Genomic DNA, 19,681 nt, shown 5'->3' on the forward strand with positions numbered 1-19,681 from the left:
CATGGAACATGAAGAGTGACAGTGGAGGTAGTTTGGAGAACAATGAGGAGATTGCATTAACAGGACTTGGAAGTAGGTTAAATAGTAGTAATGGAAGGGCCCTAGATATCTGGTTTGCATAACTGAATAGATAACAGCGCTGGTTAGAGAGTTAACAGATACTCTAGTAATAAGCTAATCATCTTTGTTAATGTGCATTCTACCTGAATGTGGTGTTTTCTCTGAGCATATATGTACTTAATAGTGCCTTAGTAACGAAATAGAAGGGGGTGGGGATGGTGAGGGAATTTGATCTATGCCCATGAGGAAGAAGCAGAGAAATGAATGTGGGACACGGATTACTCTTACCTTTAGAAGTGTTAGGATATGGCAGGATTGGTAAATTATAAACCCCTCAACTTCAGTTTCTCTAGCTGGAGACAGTCACTCATTCCACATCTAAAAATAAATGGCTTACAAAACAGATGTTGGACTGATGCTATTGCCAGTCAAGCCTAATCAATTATCAGCAATTTATCAACTGTTAGCAGCCATTTTCATTCTTGCTTAGAAGGGAATAAAATGCATTTGAGACCCTAAGTTGGGGGAGAACTAAAGAAATGAAGAGGGGCGGGGAAACCTAGTCATATAAATAGTTTTGCTTAAGATTCAGTAATGAAAAAAAAAAGAGAGCAGTTCTATATGATGGTATTTTTTTCACATGTGGCTATAGATGCATGATACCTCATTTTTTGAGATATATAACGATTTTCCTTTATTAAAAACTGCATATATTTTAAAACAAAATTTGAAATTCTTTTGAAAATGTTTTTAAATGCCACTTTAAAATTATCCTCACTTTGTATAAAATTTACTATTTGTAATTCCCATGTCTTTTAGCACAGTGCCCTGCAAATATGGTACCTTTTTCCTCCCAGTTTTATTGAGGTATAATTGACAAATAAAATGGTAAGATGTTTAAAGTGTACACGATGATGATTTGATACACATGTAAATTGTGACAGGATTTCTTCCATCTGGTCAATTAACACATCTATCACATATTTATCTTTTTTGTTTGGTTGATTGGTTGTTTTGTTTTGGTGAGAACATTTATGTTCTATTCTCTTAGCATATTTCAGTTATATAGTACAGTGTTATCAACTATGTTATCAACCGTGTTTTACATTAGATCTTCAGTCTTTATTCATTTTGTAACTGAAAATGTGTACCCTTTTACCAGCCTCTCTCTATTTCCCTCACCCCGCAGCCCCTGGCAACCACTTTTCTGTGAGTTTAGCTTTTTTAGGTTCCACATCCAGGTGATTCCGTGCAGTCTTTGTTTTTTCTGTCTGGCTTATTTCATTTAGCATAATGCCCTCAAGGTCCATCCATATTGCTGCTAACAGTATTTCCTTTTTCCTATGGCTGAATAAGATTGCAGTGTGTGTGTGTGTGTGTGTGTGTGTGTGTGTGTGTGTATACACTGCATCTTCTTTTCTGTTGATGGGCACTTAGGTTGTTTCATATCTTGACTATTGTGAATAATGCTGCACTGAACGTGGGAATGCAGATATTTCTTCAATATCCTGTTGTCAATTTCTTTGGGTATATACCCAGAAGTGGGATTGATGGATCATATGTTAGTTCTGTTTTTTAATTTTTTGAGGAGTCTCTGTACTGTTTTCCATAGTGGCTGTACCAGTTTATACCCCATGGTACCTATTTTTGAACACAGGCAACCATACCACTGCAGTGTCTTCTTCCATTCTATTCTGTATACCTTAGAACAAACACAAACACATTTGCTTTCATGCCCTCTCAAAAATGGTTATAGTAGAACTTTGCAATCATGAGGATAATACCTGGGGCCCTAATGATGGTCAGAAGTATGATCACTGCTAATTTGCATGCTATGCTGTGCTTACTCAACAGACCAGCTTTCCAGAGAGAACAAATCAAATTAAAACCAGCTGTAAGCAAACATTATCTCTTTTAATCCTCAGAAAAAATGCTGAGCTGGGTAGTTTCCTCGTTACGAATTTCTTTGGGATTAACTCCTGATCGTGGAGACCTCTAATGTTAAAAATGTGAATGCTAAGGGTCTACTATAGTAATTATATATTGCAATAAAATGCAGTAATACTGATCAAATGACAGCCTGTCATTTTCTCCTGCTAATATCTCACCCAAGGTTTGTGTATTTCCCTGCTTGTACAAAATACCTAATGCTAAAGGATGTTAAAAGATGGGGAAAAGCCTGAGGGACAGCTGTTTCACAAACTATATTAGAAATAAATGAACAACCATGACAAGACTATTTCAAGGTCAGAGTAGCTCATAGAGATGGTCTTTTTTCTTTTCTAGAAGTCTAATATAGATGTTAAGTTTTGCTTTTTGATGCATCTTAACTGCTTTAGTTAACCTCTTTAGGTCATGTTTTCCTTTAGGGTGCATCCTTATTTCTGTCAGCCGTAAGCCTATTTTAATACACTGATTTAAAGAGACGTGTCTTTTTTTTTTAACTGAATTTACTCAATCTGTACACTGAACATTCTTTTCCCATATTCCACCCTCCTCCCTCAACTGAGTGAAGAAAGAGTTAACAGCATCAGTATTAAGCAGGAAGTGCTGTTAGCCTTATGCATATGATGGAATGAATAATTTAGTATCTTCGGGAAATGCAAACTGCAGTAGAACTCGAGCAACCTTATCAGAATTTAGATAAGTATTTTAGGGATGGTATGAAGTAAAAGTCAGTAGAAAGAATATGTTTAAAGATACCAAGTGCAAGAATGTTGCATAATAGTTTAAACTGGCAAAATTGGGGATTTGGGGTCTTACGTGGTAGTAATGTTTTACCTCAATTCTGACGATTGTCAGATGACTTTTTACCAAAGTGATCGGTAATGGAATGTGGCAGTTTCTTTGCTGTCAGAGATGAGATAATTTCTCAGGTTTTTCCTGTAAGTTTTTAATATTTTCCTTATTTTTTTTCCTCCTTTAAATATGAATAAAAGGAACTGAAGGGTAAAACCTGAAGACTAGGCATGTTTATTTAATAGGGGCTTTATAGAAGTAGTCATTTACAAACATCGGTAAGACAGATTTTTTAAAAAGTTTAAACAAAATATAATTATTGAACATCTTCTAAATGGTTTATCGTCTTTGGCATGATCTGATTAGGCTAGTAGACATTTTATATGTATGCCTGTGGTCTTTTTTATGTCATTACTGTAAATATTGTGCATGCGACTTTAATAATAATTGATTAAGTGGGTGGAAGTACTTAGGAAAGGTGACATTCAACAATCTTATTTTGTGTTTGAAAATATCTGCTGTATTTAATATCTTTAAAACAAGACTTAAACGTAATTGGATTATATTAAATCTAATTTCTAAAAAACAATAAAAAATTCTCTTATTTAAGATTTATTACCATTTTCAGGTGTGCATTCTTTAAATATAAATTGGTTTGGTTTTGATTCTATGCAAACTTTTAGTTACCATAAATTGTATTATTTAAATAATACAGTTTTAAGGGAAATCTAAATTACTGTCTTGTTTGCCTTTATGTAGTCTGTCTTAAGTCAGTATATTTTTAACTTGTTTATTGTTTCTTGATTAATACTAATGGAAAGAGAAAATCTTTCCTATGCTGAAAAGAATTTCTGTAGTATTTTATTTATAGAAAAGTATTGATGTAAAGTTTTGAACGTCACTAATGTAAAACTAAAAGAAATTTTTGTTTTTCCCACCCCAGTTTTGAGTGTCACCTTGCTTTTGTAAAAGCCTTTCCCCTTTTCATAAATTATCATCTCCTTCTCATTGAATTTTTTCACTTAAAGAGAATTTACCTCATTAATACTTAAGGTAAATTTTAGTATAGGCAACCTAAATATTAAGTGGCTTTTTGAGGTGGCCACGCATTTTTTAACAAGATTTTGTCAAATTCGTATGCATATATACATATTGAAGAAAAAAGGAAAATAAAATGTGGCTTGATAAAACAATGAATAGTTTTGCTGTTTTTCAAAGATGAAAAATGAAGATATTCTTATTTGACATCAATGAATAGATATCACTTTAATTGCTGGAGGCTGTGTAAAATGGCTTTGGTCTTCAACTAGTAGAGATGAGTTCATCTCACGTTAAGCTAATCTTAAGCATTTCCCTTAAATTTTTTTCAGCTGCAAATTCTTTTAAATGAGCAATACTAAAAGAGGGTAGCTATCATGGAATTAACTAATGGCCATAGATCTGACTTCCTGTATCTCAGGTCCACTTACTTTTTAAGATAATTGTAAAATGCAAATCGATTGCATTCTCTGATTGTATAACTCAGGAAATAATTAAGCTATGAGTGCATCATTTGGTCTGTGGCTTATTATAGGGTTTTTTCCACAAATAAGATTACACATAAAAAATTTTAACAAGTTTATGTTATAAAGAGGATACGTTTTTATTAAATTACAGAGTTTCCAGAATGAGGATCTAGCTAGGACGTATGTGTAATACTTTTGAACCTTTCAAAGCACCTTTTAGTTTATGTGAAGTTCTTCAGATGGCCCCGTTGTCCTTTGAAGCTTCTAACACCAAGGTGTCTGTTGCAGCCCAGAGCAAAGTTACTGCTACCCAGGACAGCACTAATTTGCGATGTATTTTCTGTGGTAAGCAACATTATGTTTACATTACTTTTTCAAGCTGTGGTACATACTCCTTGCGCATTTCCATAACTTTTGTTTCCTTAGGCCATGGTCTGGTTTGTGGTATTTGGGATACACAGCAAGCTACTGTTTTATGTTGTGATATTTGTTGTGGTTCATGTAGGTGGTTTGGTCAGCTTTTGAGTTGGCTTCTTAGAAAGGATTTAGTTAGAATTAGGATCTCAGAACTAATTTCTTGTTCACTTCTTCCAACACGAATGAGAGGGATTTTTGTTTGTTCGTTTTTGTTTTTAACTATTTTCTTTGAGAGCAGTCTTTTAAATTAGAATTTAAGGGGAAAAGTTATATTCATCTTAATATGATTTGGGGAATATAAATGTGATTTATTGGAAGGGAGCTTTTGCTTAACTTGAATTAATTTTCAGGTGTACATGTTGTAAGGCAGATGTGAGCTCTTATTAATAGGTTGGTTTCTGATCGACAGCCTCCTTTATTCAGTAGGTTAGATATCTGTGGCTTAGGAGTGAATTTAGGCTTACAGAGTGTTTTCTTTTACTCTCACGCTCATATACACACGTGTGCACATATATGTGTTGTTTGCATGGACAAACCGGTTATGTCACTTAACCATTCCACATTACAGTTAATCAGGTATATGCATTATATGCATATCCTTCTCCTTACACTAGGATGTATCTATATATGTACACATATACACGACACACACACACACGTCTGAATTCTTTTTATTCTCATTTGATCCTAAAACTTTCTGATTTGAAAACCCAAGTTCAAAAAGTGACTTTTAAATCTTAGAGCCTTTTTTTTTTTTTTTTTTTAACTCGTATATACGTTTTTGACTACTGTATACCTTGGCTGGCCAGATTATTTTATGAGAGATAAAATGATATATACTACTAAAATTTCATATAAACAATTCAACTGTGTATATGTACTTTATCCATGTGAATCAGAGTTTTTGATATGATCTTTCAGTATTACTAATACTGTTTCTTGACCTATAAAGAGAATTGCTTTAAGATTGATATACTTGCTGGTTTAGGCAAATAAGCATGTGTTAGAAATTTCCAAAAATGAAAATTCTAATGCATTTCTTAATCACCTGAGGTTTTATTTTACGATCTCTCCAGGTGACAGTTACAGCAGTGAGCCTGTTGTGCGGCTCCTTATAAACTCTCCACTCCTTCTCAGGTTCCTTAATTAATCATTACAGATTAAGTGATTAATTAGTAACTTTTAGTTCTGATTTTTCTGCCTCCTCCTGGGGGTTCTTCCAGGCGGTCTTTTGAACTAGCCATGAGTGATTGTTTGTGTTTGTGTTATTAGGACTCTTTTTAGCTCTTTTTGAAAACTTACTTGATGTTCTATACTTCGCTACTTAATATGTGTAGTTCACATGCAGAATAATAGAGTTTACCCAACTGCAGAGAAAAGATTGATTTGGCCTTCATAAAGGTGAATTTTTTAAGTTGTAAAATAATGTGTTAAAAAGCAGTTTCCCCCAGTAGTATGTTTAATTGATTTAACTGTGTACAAACAATATAATTACCACATTGCTAAGTTTAAACTTGATTGTATTGTGTATAATAACACCTATTTGTCTTTTAGTCCTGTGTTTTAAATAGTCTGTGGCTAAGTGTGAAACTAGGTCTGTGAAAATTAAAATGTGACAATAAGTGAAATATGCTTTACCCAAAACTCAGTATTGAAGTCAAGACTGAAATGCCATTCATTCCTGGTTTAGGGAGACATTCTATTCTGATTTCCATCATTTATAAGATACCATATCAGTGACACAGACACATTTTCTTTATTAGAAACATGTGATTTACATACTTTGCTATATGAATTCTAGCCAGGACAAATTAAGACCAACCATTGTCTTTGGCTGTGGTAATAGAACAGAGAAAACTAACCCTCATGTAGCTACTCTTCTTTATGATACAATAGTAGGAACAAAGCAGGTTCACTTGTCACTTCTCCTTTTTTCCCCCAAAAGAGCCGTTAACCACCCTGTGATGCTCATAAAATATTGTTACTTACCCACTGGTTAGGAAAGTACCTTTTTTGCATTCTATGAGAACACAAATACTCATGTAGGCATATGACCTATGTGAAGTAACTAATAGTTATATTCCAGAAAATACAGTGGCAGCTGACAGCCTTGCCTAATCTTAATTGCTGCTTCATGTTGTGTGTGGTGCCTTTGGTATAATTTAACAATTGTATAACCCAGTAAAATGTTTGACAAGAATGAAGAATATAATTGAGTACCTGAAGTTCATAATTTACCTAAGACTCTTTTATTTAATGCTCACAGTATATTTATATTATTTCTTAAATGCACATGAATTTCAATGTGCTTGTTATTGTTAGTTGACAATATTGATGCAGAAGAAACAACGAAATAACCAGGTTAGATATGGATGTGAGAAAATGCCAGGGGGAAGGCGTCCTCTCTTCTGCCCCCCAGTTAATAACGAAGGTGTTTGGGAAGACAGATAACCCACTATCACCAAGAACCATGTAGAAAAGAATTTTAAGAGTTGTTCAGTTGTTCTTGGATTCCTCCCATTTTAAAAGGATCTTCCTTGTAGTAAACTATTTTTATAATTAATAATATCAGCCAGAAAATATTGCCCACATTTTTAAAACCTTCTTTTAAAACAAGCTTGCTGAGTAAACTTTTAAATTAAAAAAACAATCCAAAATAGTTTTTATAAATTGCTAAAAGAAACCTTTCTCACATTCAGATTTTTTTGTAAGTTGTATCAAACTTTGGACAGTTTAATTTTAAAAAAAAACCTTTAAATAAAATCAGAAGGATTGAGTTGAAATTTTGACATCTTTCTCTTGAATTTATGTATTTGAGTTAAAACTTACGTCGAGATTTTAATTGGTGAGTTTAATCTATTAATATTGTTGAGCTACAGTGCTTGATGTAGATGTGAATTAGCAGGATCGAATTCTTTGAGACTGATGCCAAACAAATCTACCTACTGACATTCACTGCTTAATTATTCGAGTAGCATGAAGTTTTAACTTAAATACACAAACATTGTTTTTAAAACTAGTTAAACCATGGTGGTCTTGTGAGTTGCCCATGCTGAATGCTCACATTTAATATTTTTGGATAAATATAACTTTGGAAAATACTACCGCAAATAGTTTTTATTTTCTCACACTTACCCTCCCACCTTGTATGTCCCCCTCCTCTGCCAGAAGAGACGAGTAAAGTACTAAACCTTAGGGTATGGCTTAATAGGACAGTCTATTTTTATATCATTATGTTAATATCCGAAAGAAGGAAAGAATTCCAGTCTGTCTCCTAGACACATTACATATTTTCATTTATGCAAACATTTAAGTGCATTTTTAATTTTAAAAGCTTTATTTTATTTTATTTTTTTGCTGTTACTGATTACATGGGATTAATATATTTTTATATTTCCTCTATGTGGCTCTTAAAATAGCAGACTCTTTTAGGAAATCTAATGAAATATCACTGCAGTTGTCATCTAATTTGTCTTTAGAGGACAAATTAAATGATTAATGTAAAAACGTGTAAAGAGATGAGGAGAAAAATTAGTAGGTAAGTTCAGATCAAATTATTTGTTTTTCTGCACTTGGGATATAAAAGTACTGTATTATATTCTAGTGAACCTTATCCTTCTCTTTGTGAAATCTTCTCCACTAGTATAAAATAGATACTTTGTGCTTTTAACTCATATAGATTACAAGAGTTTGCTTTAGCACATAGAAGCATTTATTTGTTAACTGTTTTTTATACTAGTGGTCTACAAAACACTTTCAAACTATCTGTTAGGGGCCTTTGCTGGCACACTAGAATTCACAAATATGTGCAGCATATCATTACTCATATATTTCTCTCCAAGAGTGGAAGATAACTACAGTTTCTTTATTCTCTTGTTTACTGGATTAGATTTCAAGATTGTTCTATTGTAACCATAGGCATTGTATATTAGGTCTAGTATTTTATTTATCTCATTTTATGACACATAATTTTTATATCCAGCGACATTAAAATGTCCCATTATTTAGTGGCCTTCTTTATGAGATGCTAAAAATGGGTCTGCATTTTATATGATGTGGGAATGAATGGTCATTAGTTTCTCATGACAGAACCATGTTGCTTTGAACGCAGGTTTTTTTTTGTTTTGTTTTGTTTTTACCCCAAATGAAAAGTTATTATAATTACCTGTGTTACATCAAAAATTCAGAGAAGTAGATTAATTATATATGGAAGTTTAGCAAATGTTTGTTTTCACCAGTGCTGGAAATGCCAGGCCATTAAATAAGAATGGCAACTTAAAAAAAAAAAAAAAAAAAAAAAGAATGGCAACTTAAAGTGGGCAAATTTGATAAATGCATTAGCATACATCAGTCTAGTAAAAAGGTTCTCATGCTCTCTCTCTCCTGTTTTTCATTTCCAGTGTTCTATTTAGGTGAGTTTTTGAATTCTGATTTTTCATTTAAGTTCTCCCTCTCCACTTCATGAATAAGTACCCCAAAGAGAATGTCTCATTGTCTTAGAAGCGTCAAGCTTAGGTGCCTATTCAGATGCTCATTGAACACTTGTTTTACTCAAGCTCTTCATATATAAATGTTTATTTTTCTTTTATTGTTGATGTTTTCCATTTGTTTCAAGTAAGCCTTCTGGAGATAATGACAGTATTATGTTGCAGTCTTTCATTTGCTGTGTGTTATATGAAGCTTATATTTTATTTTGCTAAACAAAAAGAAGATACATTTGTAAATATGTTATGGTTTTATGTTATTCTCATGATTTTATCTCCTCTATCCAGTGCAGTATAAAGATAATGTTCATCTATAATGTTTCCCTCCCTTTTTAGGGCCGACATTGCCTAGACAAAATTCACAACTACCTGCCCAAGTTCAGAATGGCCCATCACAAGAAGAATTGGAAATTCAAAGAAGGTAAATTCACGAGTTATTTGCACCTTTTCTTTCTACTACAGAAGACCAATCTGTGAACATCTGATATTGAAGGTAGATTATGTCTCATCAGCCATTTGGAAGTCTGAACTTTTATTGTTATATTAAGTTTTAGAATCGCTGTTAATAATCAAGCAGATTCTTAATAGGCTGGACAAAAGATGTTATAAAATTTCATATATGCTTTTTTGGTAAAAATCATACTCATGAATTTAAAATATTTTAAATACTCTTAACAGCATATAAAATGTGTTTACACTTCAAGCAGTCTTATTTTTATAGCAGTTATAAATTAATCTGATCATTATGCCTGTCACATGACTGGAAAGTTGAAATAGTGTTGGCTCTTTGTACAAGGCATTGAATATTGAACAGGAATAGTAATGGAATACAGAATCATTCTGTTTATGATTAAACTGTGATTGAATGAAATCAATAACGTCTTCATTATCTCAGTGCAGTTTAGAAATACATTTGAAATTATAATACGGCCTCACTTAGGGGTAGTTTTTTCTGAATTAACCCAGAGTCTCTAAATTAGAGACTACTTTATAACAAAATAGCTTTGTAAAATCCAGTCACATTCAGTAACTAAAATTGAGCTAGTCAAACCAGGTGCCCCATTTTCAACAAATTGAAACTTTTTAGAGATGTTGATACTGCTTTTTGTTACTAGTAGGGCACCCCTGTTTTGTTCTGGGGAATTGATAACCATCTTACAGATGGAATTTTCCAGTTGAGAGGCATTTGCTCCATGGCAAGCCAGCAATTTTTCTTGTCACTTTTGATTTGGCCTCATATTTGAAATGTTCTCCATATTCTTTATGTTGTCTTAATATATGTGTCATGTTTCCCTGACAGACAGTCAAAGGAATTTCTTGCTGTGGTTCTGTGTTGTTGCTTTGCTGTGTAACTACTTAGCTCTTGAGGAGCGCCCTCCAGGATCTCTTAAAGTGAATTTCGTTTTTGCCACAGCCTATATGTTTAGTTAGATCACTCTGGAACTAGCCTCCAAATTTGGTGAAACTTTTTCTGCTCTTTAGAGTGATGCTCTAACAGATATAAATAAAATTAAGTTTCTATAGAAATAAGGGAAGTTTAAGGAATATATTCATTTATTTCAGTTCCATATTGAAAATTTTAAACATACTAGAATAATTCCAAGAGTTAGAAATTGTATGCTGTCTCTCACACACCAAACGGAAAAGTAATTCATAAAAAATGATCATAGTTTTATTGAGAGTAACACATTTGTAGAAAACGAGGAAGAACCAGGAGAAAATCCTGAACATAATAGATCATCTCTGGTAATACAGAGTAGTCAAGCAAGTAATCCCAGACACAGTTGCTGGAGTCCAGGGCAGCACAGAATACAAACAGAAGTCTTCTGCTGGTACTGCTGCCTTGTCAAGGGTCACAGGTGGGTCATCTGCTTCACAGAGGGTTGTCAAGAACTTGCAGCATGCAGTTGTAGTTGAAAACGAGTATTGAGTGAACTTTTAGTAATTGTCATGAGAACGCCATGCCCTCATGTACGTTCTTTCTCATTTCAAAGCGTTCATCTGGACTTGAGGTTTTTCTCTTTGTATGTAAGTAGATACTTAAGGGTTTGAAAATTGAAGATGTTTATATTACTTATTTGTTTAGTTGAAGACTTTAACTCAGTCATTTTGAAGAGTGGAATCCGAATTTCTGAAAAATTGGTATGAATTTTAAATTATTTTCTGTCCATAGTCACGCACAGACTCTTCTTTCTTCTTCCACTTGACACCAACCAATTTCCTTCTCTCTCATTATTAATTTCATCTCCATTCCTTTTCTTTACTTTTCACCCCATTTCCTTTTTTTATGTTCTTTTGTTGTTGTTGTTTTGTGGGGTTTTTTGGCTGCCTTAGTCTTCGTTGCTGCGCGTGGGCTTTCTCTAGTAGTGTCGAATGGGGGCTCCTCTTCCTTGCGGTGCGCGGGCTTCTCATTGTGGTGGCTTCTCTTATTGCAGAGCACGGGCTCTAGGCACGTGGGCTTCAGTAGTTGTGGCATGCAGGCTCAGCAGTTGTGTCTTGCGGTCTCTAGAGCGCAGGCTCAGCAGTTGTGGCTCGTGGTCTCTAGAGCGCAGGCTCAGTAGTTGTGGCACACGGGCTTAGTTGCTTCACAGCATGTGGGATCTTCCCAGGCCAGGGCTCGAACCCTTGTCCCCTGCATTGGCAGAGGGATTCTTAACCACTGTGCCACCAGGGAAGTCCCACCCCATTTCCATTTTAATCTCATGAAATCTGCTTTGTGTTCACAAATCTACTGGATGTGCTGCTACCATCATTGACTTATTCTCGTTTAAATGTCTTCTCTTGGTCTACGTATTCCACTTCTCTCTCTTCCTTTTGATGCTTTAGAGTATCTTTTTTGCTAACTCTTCTCCTTTTCTGTACCTCTTCCTTTTCTTATATAAGGCTTTACACTTAGCTATCTCTTTTTTATTTCTGCACACAGTATAACCTTTGAAAAGTTGATGATTTGGTTGGATCTTATAGTTTTCTTTTAACTTCTGTGCTGATGGCTTCAAAATCTACAGCTCCTGATTATCCAATGGAGAGCCAGACCCATATTTCCAGATAAATGGAGTAGTGTCATGGGTCCTTTTGAGAATTTAGTAGAAGTAGTGAACTACTGTCCTCTTCCATCCAGTCCCCCCACCCCACCCAACCTAACCCTTCAGATATGTGCATGTGATTTTGCACATGTGCACACATGTGTGCCCTTACATGGTCCAGAGGATTACAGACCCCCTTAATTCCAACAGTGGATCCTCAATGAGAATTCCTATTTTAGAGCTCATCCATTTGGGTATCCTACTGATGCCTCAGTTTAAACCCTTATGATTTCATTTTTAAAGTACATTCCTTCTTCTCTCTAATATTTCTCCCAAAATTTCAGCTGAGAAAGTCTATAATTATCTTCATTCACAATATCTATTCAAGTACATTTTGTTATTTCTTTCTCTAAAAGCCTGTTGGATTTACTGTCCTGACATTCTCATTACTAATAGCTTTCTCCAGTATTTATTTGCTTGTATACTGCTATAGTTTTCTGACTTGCTAGTTTTTCTGTCTTTAAGCTAGATCCCTTTCACTTATTCCTACTTTATTACTGCTAGATTCTTTTTTCTTAAACTTTTTTGCACAGTGTAGGAGGGTCTAAAAGGGGGGGAGGGTGATCTGCTGCACACTTGTGCCCTCCCCTTATATTAATCATGAGACTTAATCACTTTTAACCATTTCTACTTTTAGTACTTTTGATGAGTTCTTCTATAGTAATATATAATGTGTTTATATTTCTGTTTCTTGATTAGTCACATTACAGATAGTACTTATTGACTCTACACTATGAAAAAATGAATTCTTCACTTCTCCTGCCAATCATGAGTAGTTATTGTTTTTAGTTCTTCTAATAACCTTAGTATCTCTTAACTCTTCACTCTGTAAGAGGAATGCAGTAGTTCTGTGCATCTCCCTATCCCCTTTCTTCCATTCTACCACCTAGTTTTGATAGACACGTCATTTTTTTAATTTTATTTTTTTGTTTTTTTATTTCCATGGTTTATACATTTTCAGTCTTTCTATTACTGCCATTAAATCTTTGTCTTTATGTTAGTAGGTGATCTTTTTTCCCCCTTCCTAGAATCCTTTTAAACTTCCTTACTAACCATGGTAGTCTGAGTTTTCACAAAGATGTGATTTGTTTTTGGTTTTGGGGTCCCTCCCCGATTTATTAAGCTCAGTACTTAATGGACTGTTTCCATTTGAAGACTTATCCACAACTCCTAGATTTTTTAAAATTTTATTTCTTTAGCCATTTCCTTCTCTGTTTTGTTCTCTTTTTGGGGAGCTCCTACTGATCAAATGCTGGGCCTCCTGGGTTATTTCCTTATGATGCTTATCTTTTCTCATTTTCTGCCTCTGTTTCTGTGTTCTGTATTCTTGATGATATTTTTAACCATACGTTCTAGACCAGCGTTACCTCGTAGAAATATAAGCTACATAATTAATTAAAATTTTTCTAGTAGCCATACTAGCAAAAGTAAAAAGAAACAGGTGAAATTAATTTTAATAACATAAAATACGTTGTTAAATAAAATATTTAACCCATTATAACGGAAATATTATCATTTCAAAAAGAAATCAGTATAGAAATTGAGGTATTTTACATTCTGTTTGTCGTACTGAGTCTTCCAAGTTCAGTATGTGTTTCTTACACTTACAGCACGTTTCTGTTCAGGCTGCCCACAGTATGAGTGCTCGAGAGCCACATGTGGCTCATGACCACCTAATTGGACAGCACAGTAGTTGATCTCCCATAATTTAATTTTATTCTCCAAGAGCCTTTTGCGGGGCGGAGGCGGGGGGAGCGATTATTCCTTTTTCAAAACAGCCTGTCCTAAATTCATGATTGTATCTTAAGTCCCTCTTGTTTCTCATCCTTTGTTTGAATTATCGCCTTCCTATAGAGTAGTATTGTTTGCCTTATTGGTTTTACCCAAATATCTGGTAATCTTTAGTGGTCTCTTTATTTCTAAAAAAAAGAATCAGTCTGAATGACGTCAGTACTTGGCTTGGGTTTCCTGTTCCATTATGAGGTTTGGGTGTCTATGGACAGCATTCTTCCCTGACCGAGGGCTGCCAAGGGGGTCTGTGTAAGTGGTCAAGCAGACAGACTGACAGGCTCTCCTTTGGGGTACAAGAGGGGGGAGCCAACAGGCCTCAGCCCCACGAAGCTGAGCCACCTCTAGTTCCACCAGACACGCTAGCTCATCTGAGGCAGCTTCTTCACTTTGTTTAGAGGACAGTCTTCTGTGATAAATGCCATTCCATCCATTGAGCTGAGGTTGGGGAACAGAGGGATGACTGGAGCATTTTCTTCAGACAGTGTGTGTGTTTATTAATCAGCTTGATTACGGTTGTAACTGCCCATTCCCATTCTTTCTACCTGCTGATCTCAAGTTAGGTCTTTCCCAGATTCTTCTCGCGTCTGCTTCAGCCATTCTGAGTCTGTGTTCGGGACCCTGGATGCCTCCACTCTTCAGTCCAGTTACGTTCGAGGCTTAGTGCTTTGTTCTGAGTGCTTACGGTATATCAGGGTGGTGGGTGGCGGACAGAAAGCCTCAACCTAATCAGAGAATAGAGTGAACATGACCCAGTGTAGCAGAAGATGGTAAGTGCTATGGGAGGAAAATAGAGCCAAGTGAAGGGAGTATATGTTGCAGAGGGCCAAGGGGAAATGGTTACAACTTTAAGTAGGTTGATCAGAGTAGATCTTATGGAAATGAAAGGAAGGAGTTAGCCGAGTGGATGTCTGGGTGAGTGCATTACAGCAGGGGGCGCAGTCTGTGCAGAGCCTTAAGGCAGGATTGTGCTCGTGTACAGGGAGGAACGAGGAGGCATGGAGGCTGGAGCAGAGAGAACAGGAGCAGAAAAGGAGAGTAGTGGAGGAGTCGTGTCATGCAGGACATGGCAGGCAATTATAAAGAATTTAGCTTTTGGGCTTCCCTGGTGGCGCAGTGGTTGAGAGTCCGCCTGCCGATGCAGGGGACACGGGTTTGTGCCCCGGTCCGGGAGGATCCCACATGCCGCAGAGCGGCTGGGCCCATGAGCCATGGCTGCTGAGCCTGCGCGTCCGGAGCACCACAACGGGAGAGGCCACAGCGGTGAGAGACCCGCGTACTGCAAAAAAAAAAAAAAAAAAAAAAAATTAGCTTTTTTCTGAGAGAAATGAGGGCCCATCGGATGATTTTGATAGGAACGATCTGGCTTAACATTTTAACAGAATTAGTTTGCCTGCTTTGTTGAGACCAGGCTATAGAGAAACACAAATGAAAGCAGGTACAGGGTTGTGATAGCAGCCTAGCAAGAAAACTAGTTAAGAGGCTATTGTGGTAAACTAGGCAGGAAATAATGATGGCTTTCCCCAGGCAGTGGAAGCGGTGCGAAGGCAGATCCTTACATTTCCTGGTGGATTGTATGTGGGGTGTGAGAGAAGGGGAGGAGTTGTGGTTTTTAACGGGAGCTGTGGGAAGGATGGAATTACCATTAACTGAGACGACTGTGAGTGGCAGGTTTTGTGGGGAGAGGTCAGATGAATTTTGAAGATGTTAAGCCGAAATGCCCATTGGACATATTCAAGTAGAGATGCTGACTACTAGGCAGTTGGATGTACTAGTACATAGGAACTGGGAGAGAATTCTAGACATGTAACTCCTCCCTAACCCTTTTTGTCTTCCAGAAATTTGATGATACATTTGGTCTACTAAAGACCACTCAGCTCAGTTGTCTACTTTGTAGTGGGTTTATTTATACACACTTTCATTTTTCTGGAATTCCAGTAGAATCTTGGAGCGGGGGAAGATAGTTTGACTGCTCAAATGTACCAACTTGAGTAAGAGGAGTCCAGGAGCTCATGTCACTTCCCGGCTCGCAGTACGGGTGGCCAGCTCTCCTCGCATCCAGTTTAATTCTTTGGCCTGACACTTAAGAGCCCACCCCACGATCTCTTTCCTCCCTTAAGACTGTCTGTACACCATACTCGGGTTCTCCCTCTGTGCTTCTCTGTAGCATTTACCTCTCTGTCCTGCCCTTCTCGTCCTTTCTGTCTTGTCCTTTTCTGTAGACTGTTTTCCAGGTATATTAATGGTTTTCGTTTCTGAACTCCTGTAACTTAACCACATGCTTTTTTATTGTTTGTTGTTTGCTTTACATATGAGTCTTGTCTCCACAGTGAACATTGTAGGCTACTTGAGAGTAGGGACCTGAATAAAGTTTTGAATAAGAAGCCAAGAAGTTCAGTGGTACTGAATTCATTTATATGTAGGTGTTGGGGCATAACAGGCAGACAGTATGAGTTCATAAGGTTGTTGGGACCATTAAATAAGATAATACGCACTCTTTTCATGCTGCCTGGGCTTTTCTGTCTGTGCTGTTTGGGAGACGGTGGGAGCCGTTCCTGAGGAGATGCTCTTTGAGCTGTGCCTTGAAGGGGAAGTGAACTAGGAGTTTCCAATCATAGAATGGAAAAGCATTCTAGGCGGAAAGAGTCTATGTGTAAGAGCCAAGGGAGTGCACACCACCTGTGTGACGTGAGTACTACCCCTCTTCCTCCGCTCCAGGACTGATGGTGCTATTAAATTAATACGTAAAGGGCCTTTATGCCATGCTAAGACATTGCTTTTTAATATTCTTTCCCTGTTTGTCATATAATAAGAAGGCATCTTGCTTTGTAAAACTTCAGTATTTTCAAGTTATAAGAAAAGTATATGCCATTTTCTTTTGACCTACATGCCAAACAATCTGTTTTTACTTATGGTTGAAAGATACTTGGGAAAAGGTACTACAACACCTAAAAATATCTGCTAAATTTTATATACACAGTGCTGGTCTTCACTTTATCTCAGCCAGCAGCTGTACATGGCTGGATCTCGTTTTGTAGATTAAAAAACACAGTGGCAGAGGGATGTACAGCACACTCTAGTGAGATGTTTGGTTTCCAACAGAAATTATATTTTCAGAATTTATTTTGGGTAGTTATTTATATAAAAATAAATTTTCTTGTGCTTGATTTTATTTTCAGAGGCATGATAAAATACCCTTGGGGCAACTTTTATTTCATAAGTTGAAAAAAGTAATTTTATCCTGTTACTTTGGCTATTTAACTGGATCTTTATACGCCGTTACTGGAAAATGTAGTAGAAGAGAATATTAGTTTGCATCATAACATTCACCTGCAATTTTAGTAGTTATATTTTCAGTATCAAGTTCATATTATAATAACGTTACATTTCTGTTACTACTCTTAGGTAAGCTGTTAGTGGGTATCAGTAATTGATTTTTGAAGACTGGTAAATGATTCGTATTTGGTGAGCTAATAATAATGGATGGGTTAGGAGGAAAATGATGTGAGTAGTGTGCTCCTTGGGTATATGTGTGCATGTGTATGTGTGGTGTGCATAACAAACTTGATAGGGTTTTTGCTCAGAACCATAAATTATAAATGGATTATTTTAATGAATAGCTAAAAATTCTTATTCTTCAAGTTATTTTTCTTGGCTTCTGACTGTTACAGAAAGGAAATGAATTGCTTAAAGAAAAGTTTAACGATGTATTTAGAATCTGGTTTTGTTTGGGACCATCCATTGCACTTTGAGGAACAGCAGTTGCACTTTAGGGACATCAGTTGTACAATGTAAAGACAAGAAATGGCCGTCTCCTTTCTGGTTTCTAAAATTTTATTGATGAGTGGTGTTACGGATTGAATAGTGTCTCCCAAGAAAGATACTTGAAGAAGTCCTTGGACTTCCCTGGTGGTCCACTGGTTAAGACTCCACACTCCCAATGCAGGGGGCATGGGTTTGATCCCTTGTCGGAGAACTAAGGTCCCGCATGCCGCATGGCACAGCCAAAGGAAAAAAAAAGAAAAGAAAGATATATTCTAATCTCCACTACCTCAAAATGTAACCTTTTGGAAATAGAGTTGTTAGTTAAGATGAGGTCATACTGGAGTGAGATGGACCCCTTTATCCAACACGACTGATGTCCTTATAAGAAGAGGAGAAAGTTACCGAAGGAAGATGGCCGTGTGAAGACACAGAGACACAGAGAGAACACCATGTAAAGATGGAGGCAGAGGTTATAGTGATGCTTCTACAAGCCAAGGAATTCCAAGAATTACCAGCCTTCCTGCGAAGGAAGAGCAAGGCATGGAACAGATTCTTGCTTAGAGCCTAACTTAGAGGGAACCAACACTGCCAACACCTTGACTTCAGATTTGTCACCTCCCATACTGAGAGAATAAATTTCCGTTGTTTTAAGCCACCTAGTGTATGGTTCTTTATTATGGCGACCACAAAAACTAATACAGGTGGTAACTAGCTTAGTAGACCAGCAAAAGCTAAAGTAAGCCAGGACAGAGAAGAGAAGGGTTGAGTTGCTGTGGTGCCTCTCAGTGGCAAGGCGTTTCATCATGCTACACGTAGGAGGGTTAGGTACGTCTTTATAAGGAGGGTTTAGCTACCCAGATTTTCCCCACAACACCCAAACAGGAGACTAGAGATTTATTATCTTCTAGAGATGCGCTAGACCAGTGCTGTTCAGTGGAAATGTAATGCAAACTACATGTCATTTTAAAGTCTTCTAGTGACCACATTTTTGAAAGTTTTAAAGAAACCAGTGAGATTAATTTTATTAGTATATTTAACCCTATACATCTAAAATATTATTTCAATAGGTAATTGATAAAAATTTTAGAGGTGTTTTTACACTCTTTTTTTTCATACTAGGTATGAAAAATCTGGTATGTGTTCCAAAATCTGGTATGTGTTTTTATATTAAAAGCATATCCCAATTCAAACTTGGAGCATTTGAAGTGCTCAATTTGCAAACATACAGCTAATAGCTACCATTTTGGACAGCATCGCAGTGTAGGCTAGGAGTTGGCAAACTATAGCTCGCTGGCCAAGTCCAGCCCTGTAGGCTGTTTTTGCATAGCTGAGAGCTAAGGAGGGCTTGTACATTTTTGCAGAGTTGTTTTTTTAAAAAGGAAGAAAAAAGAATATGGACAGAGATACTCTCTGGCCCTTTTCAGCAGGTTGGCTGGCTCCTGGTAAAGCCTGAGGTATAGGAGGCACAGCTGTGAAGGTGTGGATGAGAGGCCATACTGAAGAGAGATGAGTGAAAGTCAGCCAACTTGGTCTCTTTCCTTTGCTCAGCTCCCAGTCATTGGCAGCCAGACCTGTAGAACTCAGGTAAGGAACTTGAAGAGTCCTCCTCCGGAAACTTGGCTCGGCCAAGAGAAAAGACAAAGATATTGACACCCAAGGTCCCTCCCATTGAAGCTCATTTATTTAAGGGCTTCTGATCAGCTTTAGTACCACTTATGAACATGAATGGACAGCCAAGGATCATCATACCTTTAAGGACAACTTTTATAACATGAAGACAGATCAAAACAAACAGAAAAAATTGAAATTGGAGGAAACACGTAATAACAGGGAACAGAAG

The 19,681-nt window shown here is 36.5% G+C and overlaps 1 protein-coding gene across 13 annotated transcripts in view; it reads left to right on the top strand.

Annotated features, from left to right (window-relative positions):
- ENAH (ENAH actin regulator) overlaps positions 1-19,681 on the top strand; it is a 155,317-nt gene that overhangs the window by 104,707 nt on the left and 30,929 nt on the right. For 7 of the 13 annotated variants that reach the window (XM_067729629.1, XM_067729628.1, XM_067729622.1 and 4 more), the window contains 2 exons: positions 4,593-4,649; positions 9,542-9,626. In XM_067729629.1, coding sequence (XP_067585730.1) covers positions 4,593-4,649; positions 9,542-9,626 — 142 coding nt within the window. The remainder of the gene's footprint in view (positions 1-4,592; positions 4,650-9,541; positions 9,627-19,681) is intronic. The other 6 variants (XM_067729623.1, XM_067729625.1, XM_067729635.1 and 3 more) reach the window with 1 other exon arrangement.

Source organism: Pseudorca crassidens, chromosome 2 (assembly GCF_039906515.1).
Source record: "Pseudorca crassidens isolate mPseCra1 chromosome 2, mPseCra1.hap1, whole genome shotgun sequence".
Lineage (NCBI taxonomy): Eukaryota > Metazoa > Chordata > Mammalia > Artiodactyla > Delphinidae > Pseudorca > Pseudorca crassidens.